This window comes from Mesoplodon bidens (genome assembly GCF_964165515.1).
Source record: "Mesoplodon bidens genome assembly, chromosome: 18".
Lineage (NCBI taxonomy): Eukaryota > Metazoa > Chordata > Mammalia > Artiodactyla > Ziphiidae > Mesoplodon > Mesoplodon bidens.
In genome coordinates, this window is record NC_138175.1 from 31,995,428 (window position 1) to 32,014,516 (window position 19,089).

General features: G+C 35.2%; 1 protein-coding gene across 16 annotated transcripts in view; it reads right to left on the minus strand.

The window, feature by feature from the left end:
• CHD9 (chromodomain helicase DNA binding protein 9) overlaps window positions 1-19,089 on the minus strand; it is a 246,307-nt gene that overhangs the window by 59,568 nt on the left and 167,650 nt on the right. For all 16 annotated transcript variants that reach the window (XM_081216472.1, XM_081216475.1, XM_081216476.1 and 13 more), the window contains 6 exons: window positions 18,110-18,253; window positions 17,758-18,013; window positions 16,456-16,666; window positions 14,606-14,801; window positions 13,178-13,345; window positions 12,306-12,485 (listed from right to left, as the gene is read on the minus strand). In XM_081216472.1, coding sequence (XP_081072598.1) covers window positions 12,306-12,485; window positions 13,178-13,345; window positions 14,606-14,801; window positions 16,456-16,666; window positions 17,758-18,013; window positions 18,110-18,253 — 1,155 coding nt within the window. The remainder of the gene's footprint in view (window positions 1-12,305; window positions 12,486-13,177; window positions 13,346-14,605; window positions 14,802-16,455; window positions 16,667-17,757; window positions 18,014-18,109; window positions 18,254-19,089) is intronic.

The following is a 19,089-nucleotide window of genomic DNA, read 5'->3' on the forward strand; positions in this document are numbered from 1 at the left end:
TTTTCTTAAATGTTGCAGAAATTATAAAATCTTTTCATTGGACCTAATTTTAGATATTACAGTTCAACACTGTGATTCCTAAATAACCATTATTTGCAACTTAAGTTCCTAAAAATAGATATGCTGCTTCAAAGAAAATTTATCAAAGTGCTTTAAAAAAATGAAATACAGAGTGAAGATATATAATGCTTTAACAAAAGGGCTTGAAAGATGCATGCTAAACTTCTATAAGGATAAATGGAAGGAGCTTCCAGGTGTCCACTCCTCTGGTGAGATGGAGTTGGGAGATGCTCTCCTCAGCTCCTTGCCTGGGTGGGGAAGTCGGGCTGTAGGGCCGGCAGAAATCCTTGTTTGAGGGCCCCACCTAATTCCCCAGTCAGAGTGTTGCAGCTGAGCGGAGCGGCTGCTTGGGACTACTGCTTGGGTGCTGCAGAAAGCCTTCTTGGAATCTGACATGTAATCACTTTGGGACCGTTGGCCAGCTGCTCCTAATCTGGCCACATGAAGGCTCAGACTGTTCCAGTCTCTGAACTGAAGAGAACCAACACTATCAGCATTATCTCTCACCACCATGAATGCAAGGAATTTCAATGAAGAGTATAAGGAGGACATATACAAATCCCAGACTGGCATGTGCAAGTTCTGAGGAACGGTGGAAAAGCCCAATGTATCTGGGTGACCTTTGGAGACAGCTGAGACAGAGCTACAACAGGGCAGTGGCTGACACCCAACTCATAGCCCAGTTTTGTCAGCCATGTGGCTGACAAGGTCTTGGTTGTCCAGCCGCTCCAAGTGGCTGTCAGGCCTGAGCCTCTGAGGTGGGAGAGCAGAATTCAGGGCACTGGTCCAGCAGAGGCCTCCCGGCCCCACATAATATCAATTGGCGAGAGCTCTCCCAGAGATCTCCATCTAAACGCTAAAACCCAGCTCCACTCAACGACCAGCAAGGTAAAGTGCTGGAGAACCCATGCCAAACAACTAGCAAAACAGGAACACAACCCCACCCATTAGCAGAGAGGTGGCCTAAAGTCATAATAAGCTCACAGACACCCCAAAACACACCACTGGACACAGTCCTGCTCACCAGGAAGAAAAGATCCAGCCTCATCAACCAGAACACAGGCACCAGTCCCCTCCACCAGGAAGCCTAAACAACCCACTGAACCAAACTTACCCACTGGGGGCAGACAACAAAAACAACAGGAACTATGAACCTGCAGGCTGTGAAAAGGAGACCCCAAACGCAGTTAAGTTAAGCAAAATGAGAAGACAGAGAAATAAACAGCAGATGAAGGAGCAAAGTAAAAACCCACCAGACCAAACAAATGAGGAGGAAATAGGCAGTCTACCTGAAAAAGAATTCAGAGTAATGATAGTAAAGATGATCCAACGTCTTGGAAATAGAATGGAGAAAATATGAGAAACGTTTAACAAGGACCTAGAAAAACTAAAGAGCAAACAAACAGTAATAAACAACAAAATAAATTAAAAATTCTCTAGAAGGGATCAATAGCAGAATAACTGAGGCAGAAGAACAGGTAAGTGACTGCGAAGATAAAATAGTGTAAATAACTACCACAAAGCGGAAAAAAGAAAAAAGAGTGAAAAAAATTCAGGACAGTCTCAGAGACCTCTGGGACAACATTAAACGCACCAACATTCGAATTATAGGGGTCCCAGGAGAAGAAGAGAAAAAGGGCCTGAGAAAATATTTGAAGAGATTATACATGAAAGCTTCCCTAACATGGGAAAGGAAATAGTCAATCAAGTCCAGGAAGCACAGAGTCCCATATGGGCTAAATCCAAGGAGAAACATGCCAAGACACATATTAATCAAACTATAAAAAATTAAATACAAAGAAAAAATATTAAAAGCAGCAAGTGAAAAGCAACAAATAACATACAAGGGAATCCCCATAAAGTTAACAGCTTATCTTACAGCAGAAACTCTGCAAGCCAGAAGGGTGTGGCAGGACATAATTAAACTGATGAAAGGGAAAAACCTACAACTAAGATTACTCTACCCAGCAAGGATCTCATTCAGATTCGACGGAGAAATTAAAACCTTTAGAGACAAATAAGAATTCAGCACCACGAAACCAGCTTTACAACAAATGCTAAAGGAACTTCTCTAGGCAGGAAAACAAAGGAGAAGGAAAAGACCTATAATAACAAACCCAAAACAATTAAGAAAATGGTAATAGGAACATAAATATCGATAATTTCCTTAAATGTATATGGATTAAATGCTCCAACCAAAAGACAGACTGGCTGAATGGATACAAAAACAAGACCTGTATGTGTGCTGTCTACAAGAGACCCATCTAAGACCTAGGGACACATACAGACTGAAAGTGAGGGGATGGAAAAAGATATTCCATGCAAATGGAAACCAAAAGAAAGTTGGAGTAGCAATTCTCTTATCAGACAAAATAGAATTTAAAATAAAGACTATTACAAGAGACAAAGAAGGACACTACCTAATGATCAAGGGATTCATCCAAGAAGAAGATATAACAATTGTAAATATTTATGTACCCAATACAGGAGCACCTCAGTACATAAGGCAAATGTTAACAGCCATAAAAGGGGAAATTGACAGCAACACAGTAATAGTAGGGGACCTTTAACACTCCACTTTCACCAATCATCCAAACTGAAAATAAGTAAGGAAACACAAGCTTTAAATGATACATTAAACAAGATGGACTTAAATGCTAATTAGAGGACGCTCCATCCAAAAACAACAGAATACACTTTCTTCTCAAGTGCTCATGGAACATTTTCCAGGATAGATCATACCTTGGGTCACAAATCAAGCCTTGGTAAATTTAAGAAAACTGAAATCGTATCAAGTATCTATTCTGACCACACGCTATAAGACTAGATATAAATTACAGGAAAAAAAGTGTAAAAAACACAAACCCATAGAGGCTAAACAACACACTACTAAATAACCAAGAGATCACTGAAGAAATCAAAGAGGAAATCAAAATATACCTAGAAACAAGTGACAATGAAAACACGAGGACCCAAAACCTATGGGATGCAGCAAAAGCAGTTCTAAGAGGGAAGTTTATAGCAATACAATCCTACCTTAAGGAACAAGAAACATCTCAAATAAACAACCAAACCTTATACCTAAAACAATTAGAGAAAGAAGAGCAAAAAACCCCCAAAGTTTGCAGAAGGAAAGAAATCATAAAGATCAGATTAGAAAAAAATGAAAAACAAATGAAGGAAATGATAGTAAACATCAATAAAAGTAAAAGCTGGTTCATTGAGAAGATAAACAAAATTGATAAACCATTCACCAGACTCATCAAGAAAAAAAGGGAGAAGACTCCGATCAATAGAATTAGAAATGAAAAAAGAGAAGTAACAACTGACACTGCTGAAATACAAAGGATCATCAGAGATTACTGCAAGTAACTATATGCCAATAAAATGGACAACTGAGAAGAAATGGACAAATTCTTAGAAAAGCACAACCTTCTGAGACTGAACAAGGAAAAAATAGGAAATATGAACAGACCAATCACAAGCACTGAAATTGAAACTGTGATTAAAAATCTTACAACAAAAGCCCAAGACCAGATGGCTTCACAGGCGAATTCGATCAAATATTAAGAGAAAAGTTAACACCTATTCTTCTTAAACTCTCCAAAAAAATAGCAGAGGGAGGAACACTCCCAAACTCATTCTACAAGGCCACCATCACCCTGATACCAAAACCAGACAAAGATGTCACAAAGAAAGAAAACTACAGGCCAATGTCACTGATGAACATAGATGCCAAAATCTCAACAAAATATTAGCAAACAGAATCCAACAGCACATTAAAAGGATCATACACCCTGATCAAGTGGGGTTTATTCCAGGAAAGCAAGGATTCATCAATATATGCAAATCATCAATGTGATAAACCATATTAACAAACTGAAGGAGAAAAACCATATGATCATCTCAATAGATGCAGAAAAAGCTTTCGACAAAATTCAACACCCATTTATGATAAAAACCGTCCAGAAAATAGGCTTAGAGGGAACTTACCTCAACATAATAAAGGCCACGTATGACAAACCCACAGCCAACATCGTTCTCAATGGCAAAAAACTGAAACCATTTCCACTAAGATCAGGAACAAGACAAGGTTACCCACTCTCACCACTATCATTCAACATAGTTTTGGAAGTTTTAGCTAAAGCAATCACAGAAGAAAAAGAAATAAAAGGAATCCAAATTGGAAAAGAAGTAAAAGTGTCACTGTTTGCAGATGATATGATACTATACATAGAGAATCCTAAAGATGCTACCAGAAAACTAATAGAGCTAATCAATGAATTTGGTAAAGCAGCAGGATACAATATTAATGCACAGAAACCTCTCGCATTCCTACACACTAATGATGAAAAATCTGAAAGAGAAATTAAGGAAACACTCCCATCTACCACTGCAACAAAAAGAATAAAATATCTACGAATAAACCTACCTAAGGAGACAAAAGACCTGTAGGCAGAAAACTATACGACACTGATGAAAAAAATTAAAGATGATACAAACACATGGAGAGATATACCATGTTCTTGGATTGAAAGAATCAACACTGTGAACATGACTATACTACCCAAAGCAATCTACAGATTCAATGCAATCCTGATCAAATTACCAATGGCATTTTTCACAGAAGTAGAACCAAAAATTTCACAATTTGTATGGAAACACAAAAGACCCCAAACAACCAAAGCAATCTTGAGAAAGAGAAACTGAACTGGAGGAATCAGGCTCCCGGACTTCAGACTATACTACAAAGCTACAGTAATCAAGACAGTACGGTAGTGGCACAAAAACAGAAATACAGATCAGTGGAACAGGAGAGAAAGCCCAGAGATAAACCTACGCACATATGGTCACCTTATCTTTGATAAAGGAGGCAAGAATATACAATGGAGAAAAGATATCCTCTTCCTCAAGTGGTGCTTCGAAAACTGGACAGCTACATATAAAAGAATGAAATTAGAACACTACCTAACACCATACACAAAAATAAACTCAAAATGGATTGAAGACCTAAATGTAAGGCCAGACACTATCAAACTCTTAGAGGAAAACATAGGCAGAACACTCTATGATATAAATTACAGCAAGATCCTTTCGACTCAACATCAAAAAAACAAAGCACCCAATCCAAAAATGGGCAGAAGACCTAAACAGACATTTCTCCAAAGAAGGTATACAGATTGCCAACAAACACATGAAAGGGTGCTCAGTATCACTAATCATTAGAGAAATGCAAATCAAAACTACAATGAGGTATCACCTCACACAGATCAGAATGGCCATTATCAAAAAATCTACAAACAATAAATGCTGGAGAGGGTGTGGAGAAAAGGGAACCCTCTTGCACTGTTGGTGGGAATGTACACTGATACAGCCACTATGGAGAAAAGTAAGTAGGTTCCTTAAAAAACTACAAATAGAACTACCATACGACCCAGCAATCCCACTATTGGGCATATACCCTGAGAAAACCATAATTCAAAAAGAGTCATGTACCACAGTGTACTGCAGCTCTATTTACAAAAGTCTGGACATGGAAGCACCCTAAGTGTCCACTGACAGATGAATGGATAAAGATGTGGCACATATATACAAAGGGATATTACTAAGCCATAAAAAAATGAAACTGAGTTATTTGTAGTGAGGTAGATGGACCTAGAGTCTGTCATACAGAGTGAAGTCAGTCAGAAAGAGAAAAACAAATACTGTATGCTAACACATATATATGGAATCTGAAAAAAGAAGAAAAGAAAATGGCCATGAAGAACCTAGGGGCAAGATGGGAATAAAGACACAGATATACTAGAGAATGGACTTGAGGATACAGGGAGGTGGAAGGGTAAGCTGGGACGAAGTGAGAGAGTGGCATGGACATATATACACTACCACATGTAGAATGGATGGCTGGTGGGAAGCAGCTGCATATCATAGGGAGATCAGCTCAGTGCTTTGTGTGTGTGGTGGGATAGAGAGCGTGGGAGGGAGATGCAAGAGGGAGGGGATATGGGGATACATGTATACGTATAGCTGATTCATTTTGTTATACAGCAGAAACTAATGCACCATTGTAGAGCAGTTATACTCCAATAAAGGTGTTAAAAAAAAGAATAAATGGAAGAATATGGCCACATAAAATGATTTTCAAAGGAGAATATAATTAGTGAATGGCTGTAGGATAATGTCTAATTATCTGGGATATAATGAAATGATAAAAATCTTCATTAAAGAACCCATTTCGATGAAATTTTAAAATGCAGAAAATTACACATAAGAAAGGTAATAAAACTATTACAAGCAAAGAAGGCATTTATGACATTCAAGGTAACTGAAAGTTTTAACACTGGGAAATTGATGATATCAGGAATCAGTGTTGGGAATCCCCTGGCGGTCCTGTGGTTAGGACTCTGTGCTCTCACTGCCAAGGGTGTGGGTTCAATCCCTGGTTGGGGAACTAAGATCCCACAAGCCGCCTGGTGCGGCCAAAAAAAGAAAAAAAAGGAGTTAGTGTTAATTTTATGTTAAAACGTGATTAATAGTATCATGGTTGTGTTAAAGAAATCTTTATCTTTAGAGGTACAGATGGGAACATTTATAGAAGTGATGATACTGTGTCTGGGGCTTGCTTTAAATTAATATGATATGCAAACTATTATATACAGAATGGATAAACAGCAAGGTTCTACTGTATAGCACAGGGAAGTATATTCAATATCCCATAATAAACCAAAATGGAAAAGGTTATGTGTATACATATATATGTATAACTGAATTACATGACTGTACAGCAGAAATTAACATTGTAAATCAACTATACTTCGATAAAATAAATTTTAAAAAATAAAAGATAAAAAGTAAAATAATATGAAAGATGGGTAGGGTTGTGATGAAAGTTTAGTATGAGTAAATAATTGTTGAAGCTGGGTGATAAATACACAGGTCTCATTATACTATTATGCCTATATTTGTAGTTTGAATGTTTATAAAACATCTAAAAAATTCCTAGGACAGGACTTCCCTGGTGATACAATGTTTAAGACTCTGTGCTTCCACTTCAGGGGGAGTGGGTTCAATCCCTGGTCAGGGAACTAAGATCCCACATGCCACGCAGCATGGCAAAAAAAAAAAAAAAAATTAAAATAAATAAATAAATAAAGTAAAATGAGTAGGAAAAAAACTAAAATCCTAAATGCTTCTTGCTGAACTTTGCAATGTCTGTTCATGACATTGTTTACCAAGTAATAAATACATTCATTCCATCATTCTTTTGAGACTGGGTTATTAAAATGCTTGTTTATAGGAAGTATTTAACTATTATAAATGTTTAAAAATATGCATTTTTCTGGCACATTTATGAAACAAGTCACAGAAATAAATGCTTTAACAAAATGAATTTAAATTCCGTTTTTTTGTTTGTTCTAAACTGTAGCTTTATTATTATGAAACTACTAAAAAAAGCAATTTTTTATTTCTTTGAAATGATGAGTGTGGTAGGCTGAATAAATGGCTTGCAAAGATATTTAGGTCTTAATTTCTGGAACCTTGTGAATGTTAGTTTATATGGCAAAAGAGCCTTGGCAGATGTGCTTAAGTTAAGGATCCTGAAATGGGGAGATTAGCCTATATTATCAAGGCAGGCCCTAAATTCAATCACAACTGTCCTGAATGCAAGAGGAAAGAAGAGGAGATTTCACTACAGAAGAGGAAAAGCCTGTGTGACAACAGAAGCTGAGACTGGAATAATGTGGTCACAACCAAGAAATGTAGGCACTCTTAAAAGCTGGAAGACATTAGAAACTGATCCTCTCCTAGAGCTTCCAGAAGACATCAGCCCTGCTGACATCTTAATTTTAGCCCTGTAAGACTCATTTTGGAGTTCTGGCACTCAGAAGTATAAAAGAATAAACTTGTGTTGTTTTAAGCCACTAAATTTGTGGTAATTTGTTACAGTGGCAACAGAAAATAATACAGTGAGATACCTCTTAATGACAAACCACATATTCTAAAAACTCATAACCAACTTAAAAGAGTAAAGGTTAACTAGTTTGATAAAATGAAAAGTAGATAGCCATCATCACCTGCATAAAAGTATATGATGACAATTCATCAACATGGTATGAATATGAGTAACAGACATCTTAACTATACCCAAGTAATTCCAAATCTATGAGGGGACTTCATTTTGTTAATTCAGAAATGAATTTCTCCTAATTGAGGACAAACAATATCCACATTTTCAAATCTTCATTAATATAAGCTCATGAAATTTCAGGAACAATGAAAAGTTCACTGAAATTCACAGGGTTTTATTTTGTCCTACAGTTTCATTGATATATGCTTCTTGAGAAGCCATTCAATATGAAAAGTCACTAAAAGGAAATAATTAGATTTTTGAAACATACTACTTTATGGTTGCTTACCTTAAAAAAAAGTTCTATGTTACAGTAGATAATCAATTTTGTGCTGCTACCTTATAACTGTTGATAATTAAAATAACTTGCCCAGAAGAAACTATACTTCACAATTAAATGGCTTTTAAAATATATATTCATTATAAGAAAAATGATAAATTCATTTTTCAATCTTAAAAATGTTTAATATTTGTAAATAATTCCAGATGCTCTTGTTAACTGACATTATAACCTACTTTCAAGATAACATATAAAATTCTCAAAGTTCTTTTTTGTGGGGGGTCGCGGTGCACGGCATGCGGGATTCTAGTTCCCCCTGCAGTGGAAGCACGGAGTCTTAACCACTGGACCTCCAGGGAAGTCCCTCTCAAGGTTTCTAACAATGGATTAATGCCTACAAAAATGAAATGCCTGTTGTAAAAGATTCCATCAAGTACCGGTTTACTGCCTACTTTCAAATGTTAAATCTTAATATCCCAGTTCCCCTCAAAATATTTTTCTTAAAATGTATTCGTTTAATCATTAAATTCCTTTATTATTTGCAAGGGAAGTTTTAAATGGTGAAGTCTGTCTTCCTATATTGGAAAGTAGCAGAAGATCTTAGGTGCCAAAGAAGGGCCCTTATAAGTAAGCAATCCAACTGAAGCTTGATTTAGACCACTTTGTTTTCTTTCTGTAAATTAAGCAACTCAAAGCCTTTTGTTCTACACCAAATTTAACATCAGACCAGAAACTTTTCTGTTTCTAGGATCCACCTAACTGCCCTTATGAAAATCTCTCAAAACAAGATTTACATGATATAACCACTTGTAAATGAGGTTACCAATAATGAGTTAATCGATGGATATATTTACTAACTCTAATTAGTCTTATTATGCACCCTACTCCGTAAATGTAGCTTCGTATCAAAAACTCTTTGATAATACATAGAAACATGGATTGGAATGACATTTACCAAAACCACTGAAAATAACTGCTCAGCTGAAGTTTCTGGACATTCCAATGAAAAGCAAAAAATAGTATCAACTTTATTCCTTTGGTGCCACTATACAGTAGTGCCATATTCCACTATGCCAAATGCCCACCATGTAGTGGCATTCCCACACAATTATGGAAATGAAAAAATTATAATACAAGTACAGGTTTATGTGGTACCTCTTCAGCTATTGCGGTACCTTTTCAGTAAGCTCTCTTTTCAAATGCAACAATTACTCCCTGGTCTGAGGGTTTAAAACAGATACTTAAGTGCTTAAGTATTTCACGTTCTTAGAGTATAGCTGATTATGATTAGAGCATACCTGAGTAAAATAATACTCACATAGCACTTTATAGTAAAGTAGGAAAGGTCAAGTATGATTATTATGCTCTCCTTTTTCAGGACAAGAAAGACTCATAAAGGTTAAGTTAACTGTCCAAGGTCACTAAGCTTATGAGTCAGAATTCAAACCCTGAAGTTCTGACTTTCCATGATTATTATCATTAACACTGTAAATGAGGATATGCCTTCATTAATTAAAAACAAAAAACAAAACCCAAAACACTTTAAGGAGAGTATCCCTATACTTGGCCTAATCAACAAAGGTGATTTCTGTGACTAATACCTTTTGGTTAAATTAAATTTCGGATAATTTCAGGCATAAGGGGAAAAGTGTATGTACATAGTGTGTTGACAACTTGAGTAAGACCAAGGAATCCAAAGGAAACAAGATTTCTCAGGAAAGAAGAGAGAGCCAGGGTGTATCTATCCAATCGTGACTAGTTTTAGTTCTCAGCCTTATACTTTACTTCTGCAGTATTCCTTGTTTCCACAATACTACTTTCTTCTGCTTTTTTAACTCCCAAATCTATATCTAGCCAACTCTCCTGGACATCTCCACTTGGATGCCCTGTAAAAGCCACAAATATAACAGCTCCAATATTTTATTTTCTCCATATAAACTTCCTTCTCCTGAATTCTCTATCTTACTTAATGACACCATGACCCTCCTAGCTATTTGGGCCAGAAATCTATCTTCAAGTTATTTGTGACTCCTCCTTCCACAAATTTCTAACTGGTTATCAATTCCTGTTAATTCAAGTGGGTCTCCAGTGCCCTGGTTTGCCCATCATCACAGCCTATAGAAGCCTCTTATCTGGTCTCTATGCCCCTTGTCTTTCTCATTTCAATCTCATTCTCTACACTGCTGCTAAGAGTTAAATTTCTAAACCAGAACACATTATGCCCATTTTCTGCTTGAAGGGATTTCAAAGCTTTTTAACTGCCTCAGGATCAAGTTCAAATTCCTCACAATGGAATTTTTTGAGCCCTTCACAATTTGGGTCCAACGTCCCTAACCTTCATATTCATCTCCATTTAATTTACACTGTGCATCCATACACACCTACGCCATAGTTCTTGAAATCTTCCTTGTAGGTTAGTAACATATAATTCATTTATGTGCCTTTCTCTTTTTGTAACACAACGAAATTAAAACTTCCTTCAAGACTCAGCTCAAATGTTATCTTCTCTGAAAAGGCTTTCTTGATTTACTGTTCTCCCATTTTACGCAGAATTAATACTTTCTTTACTTTTTTCAGCAACTAGAATCCTTTCATTTTAGTGTTCCCAACACTTAGTAAAGTACCTAACACAAGATTACATTAGTTTCCTGAATGAATGCAAGAAAAAAATTTTCATATGAAGATTGGTATCATTACTTTTGGTGTAGCACCTGGACCACCTGCTATATACTACAGTGCTCTCCATAAAGATGAAGAAAGACTTCTGGGTTGGAAGTGGAGAGGGGATGAATGAAGAAAATGTATTAAGAAAGTAAAGTGGAAAGGAGAAAACCTGTATGAATCAGTGCAGGTGGGACAGAATACTGCAATAAAAAACTCTTCAGATAAATGCAAGATACAGGTTTACCATGTCTCTATTGGGGGTTGGGGGGAAGAACATACAGGCAGTTAGTAAACTTTTAAAATGTTTTCCCCAAATAGGGGTGATACAGTTATTAATATTTCTTTTCAAGACACAAATTTCATTTTATCCTCCCCAAACTTGATGTAAATATTTAATTAGAAATCCTTTCTCTCCTTGAAGTACTTTAAATTATTATAAGTTAATGTAAGATGATTTAACCTCCTACATTATATTACTTGTATTTTGCTCTGACTTTGGCATATATGTTCTTTTTTTTAAAAATTTTATTTTTTTATTTTTGACTGTGTTGGGTCTTTGTTGCTGTGCCTGGGCTTTTTCTAGTTGTGGTGAGTGGGGGCTACTCTTTGTTGTGGTGTGTGGGCTTCTCATTGCTGTGGCTTCTCTTGTTGTGGAGCACGGGCTCTAGGCACATGGGCTTCAGCAGTTGTGGCATGTGGGCTCAGCAGTTGTGGCTCACGGGCTCTAGAGCTCAGACTCAGTAGTTGTGGCGCACGGGCTAAGTTCCTCCGTGGCATGTGGGATCTTCCCGGGCGAGGGCTCAAACCCATGTCCCTTGCACTGGCAGGCAGGTTCTTAACCACTGCACCCCCAGGGAAGTCTGGCATATATGTTCTTTGATTTCTAAATTTGACTTCAAATTTTCTACTATGATTAATGCTTAGAACCATTTCTAGTTATTACTCCTATTCCATTTCACTAGCATCAGAAGAGTACATGTGAAATTTGATGTGAGAGATCAGAAATAAATGAAGGAAAAGAATATATTACCTACTTCTTTTGAGTAATTCAGTTTATTTAAACATTAAGTAGATGCTCCTCAAATAATTAGTAGAGTAAGAGACAGTTAAATTTTTTTTACGAGAGAACATTACAGGTTTTTTTTTTTAAAATAAAATATCACTCACTGTTACCTTGGCAAATGTTGACCCACGTCCTTCTGATTCAATTGTAATGGTTTTTGTACGACGTAGTAAAATCTGATCAATATCTTCTTCACAGAATTTAGAGCCTTCATCTTCTTCTTCCATAATGGCACCATAAGCACCTCTTCGAAGCAGATCTTCTATTTCCTTTTTGGAAAGCTGTTGAATCTAAAGAGACAAAATTTTGGTAATAGTTTTTTCAAGTTCATAAAATGAGAAAGTATCCCTAAAGAATGTTAAAGAACACAGAAGTCATGTTTAAATTGCATTTGGGGCTTGGGATGTACCTGAGAGAATTCTCTGAAATAACATATTGAGGTTGTTGACTCTTTACTATCTTTAAAGTATAATTTGCCATTTGCCTAAAATAACTCCAGTTAAAACAAAACCTCTGGGGCAGGTAACCTCTCAAGATTCTTTTTAGTACTAGGATTCGAGAGTTGTTATAAGCACAAGATATAAATAAGATCTTGAGGGGAAAAAATGTCAAAAACATCATTTATAGCAAGAGAAAGCCAACGCTAATAGTTTGGCCCTAAAAAAACAATTTGAAAACCTGTTTATAGAAAAAATGCAGAAAAACACAAATTCTACTTCGCTGTGCCATGATACAAATGTCCTGAAAGGAAGAATTTCTACTTGAAAACACATTCTTAGAATTTACAAGCATTGACGCTATATAGACAGAACAGCTTCCAAAAGTACTAACTAAATATAGCTCTATTCTGACATTCCTCCTTACATAAAAGTATCTATCTACTGTTTAGTATGGATCAAAATTAAATAATATGCTATCTGAGGTTTAAACTAAATGTAAACAAAAACAGGAAAACTCCAGGTGAAGAAGAAAATATACGTACACCACCAACATTACTTTCTCTTCCACTCATGCTCTGTAATACAGCCTTATCTAGACCCAGTTTCAGACTGGCTCGGTCAAACATCTCTCTTTCATATGAGTTACGAGTTACTAGTCGGTAGACTTTAACTGCTTTATTCTGACCGATTCTGTGGCAACGAGCTTGGGCCTATAAAAAATGAGAAATTATAGATTAAATTAATTTATAAAGTAGCACAAAAGGCATTACGCATTAAACTATATTGATGGAATATAAAAGTATGTGCAAGAATTTTCAGACACTCTTGCTATTGAATTGCATATAACCTTTCTCTGGAAATGAAGGTAGAACTTACTAAAATGAGACATGATTCCACCATCAGCAATAAATTAAAATTTAAACATATTTGAGAGACTATAAATCCATGAAGAAATACTATTTTTTAAAGAGGGTGTCATCAGCATAATTCTAGACAGGAAAATAAACTCTGTGAACAGATGCTTTTTAGCCTCTGGTTTTAAACTTAAAATCTAACCCTAAATTTCTAATTTTTTTTCTACTACATTATCAAGAATCTTTTCAATATATTTTAGTTAAGCTGGGTAATTCTGAGGGGAGTAAAAACCTAAGGTGAACAACTCTGGAGGCCTAAATTTTATTTAAACAAAGAAAGAACTAATTATCTAATATGCAGACATGTTGGAAGTAGAGACATCAGAGATCACATAAGAGCTTCACATTTTATCTCGGGTTCCTAAACTTAAAACTTGTCTGATAAATTTTGAACTGGATTATATACACATGAGAGGTTAAAACATTATCTTTTATTAAGTCAGGTATATTCTCAAGAATAATATCAATTACAGTACTACTGAGACTATCGTGAACAATAAAAGAAGAATTTCTCCAATACTTTGTTCTCTTCTCATATCCTTCCTAGATACACATTTTCTGTAAACTTTGACTCACTCTAATCACTAATTAATATTCCTATGTTCCAACGAAGTTCAAGTAGTCTTAATTTATATGTATACATTAATTTTCTACAGTATTTCATAAAAAGGCAATTATGTCTCAACTCCATGCATACTATATTATGTAATGATTAAGAAGATGATATCAGGATAAGCAAGTACTTATTTTTAAGGAAGTAAAATAAGTTATTCTTAAAGTATAGGCCTTTCTCAAATTTACATGATATACTTTGAACAATACTGAACTTGAGTAGGTAAACCTTTTTTAGAAGTATGATACGTAACCTAAACAAGTATTTTTTATTTTATTGTCATTAAATTAAAATAAAAATAATTTCATCTATTTTATTTGGCATAGATATTTCTTAGGGAAACATATATGTTAGTTTGTCCATATAAAAATACAACAGGTGGATTATCAAAGGTAGCTATGGGAATTTAAAAAAAAATTCTCTTAGCCAAGAAATTTGTTCACCTGAAGGTCGTTTTGAGGATTCCAATCAGAATCAAAAATTATACATGTATCAGCTGCAGTTAAGTTGATGCCCAACCCACCAGCTCGGGTACACAGAAGAAAAACAAATCGATCTGAATCAGGTTTACTAAATCGATCTATAGCAGCTTGTCGAAGATTCCCTCTGACTCTTCCATCAATTCGCTCATATAAATATCTATCAAATGAAATGCAATAAATTTAGATAGGTGAGTATAATGAAAATGAAGGCATTCTATCAAATGTGACAGACACATATCTGTTTTCCTGCAACATTACGTTTACTACAAAATTAAGAAGTGATATTACCCCAACTAGTTTCTATGGTTTTATTCTTCTCAGTGTTGGTGCTAAGTAGGAAACACAAAGTAACACAAAGTTACAAAATCTCTGCATTCCTGGATGTATAGGTAAAATACCTTTATAATTAATATACTTTATTGATCTCATTGTAACAAACGATTTTTTTTGGCAAGAAGCAAAGACTTTCATAAAACTTGATATAAGAAGCTTAAAAACATTTCTACCTCAATCATGCTATTCTCTCAACTGATGTACTTGCTTGTAAACTATAATTTATTAAGGGCAAACTATAATGCTAATCCTTTACAGTCATCACTGCCAAGCAATTGAATTTTAACTTCTTGTATCCTTCCTCATTTAACATCAATAAAAATAAAATACATAAAAATTTAGGAACTAGAAGAGGAATACACATGACACTTGCCACACCTCTTCTGGTTCAAGACACTTCTTTCCACCTATAATTTACTAGAGTCTCAGCAGCAGCTCCACTGTTATCTCTAGTACCTGTGAAACGGGGGTGTGACTCCTAATAATGTTACTTTTGACATTACTTTTGACATTAAAGAAATTTGAGGTTTTCCATGAAATTCATCATAAGTCAAATTTATCTTTAGCTTACAAAGTTCTTCGTGTAAAGACATCAAGAAAATGCAAGAATGGCTATCTTAGGAATATTGCAATTTCATCTCCTACTTATGTGGTATAAAACTGAGAATAATACACATTTTGGAATAAGACTAAATGAAAGGGACACTGACACTAAAAGTGGAACTAAAAACAAAATGAAAAATAAAAATGAACTCCAAAATCTCTGATAATATAAAGTAGTATAGACAGATCTTTACTTATTAATAAGGATCAAAATATAGTAAACTACAATTACAGCTGAATCTTCAGATTCTCTTTTTGTATTAATGTGCTGATTTCTAATTGACCCATAAAGTGCTCTGATAAAATATCCTATGATAAGTATTCTATTTATCCAAATACCGATTAGACATTATTTAAGACTGTCTTACTGTCATGCACCAAAAAACCAAACCAAAACAAAAAACCTACATTAAACACATCAGAAAAAAACTTAAAACATGAGCAAGTATTATATAGTGTACAATAAATCAAAGTGCAGCAAGTTCAGGTTCTAATTTTAACAATGAAAAAGATCTGAAAAAGATCTTGAATCATTTTAATTTTGAAGATAGTTATAAATCCATTTAAAATATTGCTACTACAAGATTAACAAATCAAATAAAATGTACACTAAAAAACCCATTTGTAGGTCAACAAATACCTGTCAATTTGCAAAATTTTCTTAATCAGTCTCCTTAGCCCTGTCTACTATTGCAACATATATAGGTTAGGAAAACACCTGACACATAATCTTAAACAATCTTTATGCAGAGACTTAAATGGATTCTTACCTAGATAAAGAGGAAGATGTGGATCAAGTTGGGTTACAGTACAGTGCTGCAAAAAACTTAACAACATATACTTAGCATAATTCAGTGGTGAATTATATGCCTTACCTTTTATGTATAAGATAGTCCTCCAGGATATCAAGGCAGCGTACCATCTGAGAGAAGATGAGCACTTTATGACCTCCTGCTTTCATTTTAGGAAGCAATTTATCAATAAGGACCAATTTACCAGCAGACTGGATCATTGCTTGAAGATGAAAATCAGAAGCAGCTGGATTATACGTATCTCTAAAGTCTCCAAGTATTTTCTCCTCAGCACCTGTCAAAGAAATATAAGACAGCATCAGTGCACAAATGCAGATGACTCCCAACTACTTTTTTAAAATAGTGCTCCTCTGTGCTTCTGTAACATTAAAATTTTCTAATGGTAGGTACACTGCTTTTATTAGAATTATTTATGTTTGTGGCTAAATCCCCACCAACATCAGCCTGTAACTGAGGATATGGACAGTGTCTTAAGCACTTTTTATCTCCCAAGACACTGGGCATAATGTCTTATATAAATTTTATGTTTGCTAAATGTTTAATGAATGCTATTAGGAAAAGTATTAATGAAAATGTGGTTCTAACTTAGGTGAGTAAACACATATTTTTAATTAAACATCTAGTATTTAAACACCAATGTAACAGTGATCATGACTGAAAGGTGATCATACTTAATCTGGATGGGCATCTTGCTTGCCATCAAAACAAACAAACAAGAAAAATTAAAAGGGAAGTCAAGTTACAGGTCTTTGACCATACTTCTTCCAGAGTCTAGATTAGCATTAGAGGCTCTCTGCTTTCCTTCAGCCTATCTAGCCATAAGAGTACCAGGATTGCAAGTGAGTTAGTTACTAGTCTAAGAAATGGCTTGTCTTGGATAAAGTTAAGAGTATATTCCCAGGAATAAGTGAAAATATCCAAATGTTGTACAGAGAGACCATTAGTAGAGAAGCTGACAAGACCTTAAAAAGTAATGTTACTAGAACATAAAAATTGAGAGACAATAACTAGGGTATCCAGACTGAAAAGAAACCAGGAAGAAAAATGTAAATTCGGAGGTTCAAAGACAGGCTTTGCTGTCTTTGTCCATAAGGAGGATTAAACTGGAGGAGGAATTAGTCTACGTTAGACTGAGCACAACTCCTGCTTTTGTAATCTGGTGATGCTAACATGGGACACTGTAATGAAGTAGCTCAAACTGCCCCTGACTCTGGAACACTTGTAATCCCTCAGAACACCAGGGTGGTGAGTTATAGGATCACTGCTTCTCTTTATAACAGCTACTACAGCTGTAGTGGTGGTGTGTTATTTTTTCATGAGTGTTTGTTGAAAGAAGGGAATTTGTTTACAGTCCTTTTAAGCTACCTTTGATAAGATATGGGTGATTACAGCACTTCCTGAGCTCCATCATGGTATTGACCAAGTTGGGTACATTAGTCTGCCCTGCTCCTTTGGACAAAAATGAAAAGTTCTTCTCCAGAATAGCCCGGTAGTATTTCTTCTGAATGTTAGTAAGTTCCACTTCAATGATGGTTTCTTCCTTAGGTGCCAACTTCTTTTCCACGTCTTCTTTCAATCGTCTCAACATCATTGGTTTCAAGATAGCCTGAAGTTTCTGCACCTGCATAAAAAATGATGAAAATATATGTAGCATACATATACATAATTACAATGAGAAGAGATTTGATGTGCTTATTTACGAAGACCAATAGGACACCTGTTCCTCTGTTTTCAGATCCCCAAATTCTTGCATGAACGTTGATTCAGAAGGAAACCTTAAGGGTTCCAGAAAGTGAAGAAGACTGAATAGTTCTTCAACTGTATTTTGGAGAGGTGTGCCAGTCAAAAGCACCTTGTGCTCCTATATAAAGCAAGAATAACATGTCAATAACATGTACTATAGTGTTCACGTCAAACACCATAGGACTAAAATTATACGAAAGCTGACATAGGTTATCAAATTTTTCAGTGTTTGAAAAGCAAATATTTTTCTGACCATAATTTTCAAGAGTCAACCCAATACATCTCTACCCATACATCATCATTTACTTTCTCAATCACTTTTTAAAAACTCTATATCATTCTCATAATAGTTTACTTTGTCTGCTATTAATTCTTACCTATTGCTTTTGAAAGAAAAATTCTAAATAATTAAGAAGCATATTTTAGGTTTTTTTTCAAGGAAACAGACATTTTAAAGAACCAAGAGGGCATTTTGGGGGTTACTCAACCATTCTTGGTATGGTAATTTGTATACAGAACAGTGCTCATTCTTTATAATTTGGCAGATCATCACTTGACTTCTTACACAAGAACAAATTATTAAATCATTAAAACTACAAACCAACAATGTGAAGGGCTGATTGGAATATACTTCTAAACTAGAATTGCATTTCAAATTAAACATAACAGTAACAAAAGGAAATAAAATATTTTTAATGATAATAGTACAAAGTATTTGAAATCTGCTTTGACAATACCTCTAAATTCCTAACCTAAATATTTGTATATGTATCTGTATGTCTGCATAAGTATTTAATGTTAGGAAACAGTCTAGACAGATATATACCAATCTGCAAATATTAGAGTAAGGAGGGGAAGAGAAGGGGTGGGGGTGGATGAAGAGTAAGAAGGAGCACTTTAGTGTTTTACTGTATGTAGTTCTATAACTTTGAGTCATTTGTTCAAGTGCTCATG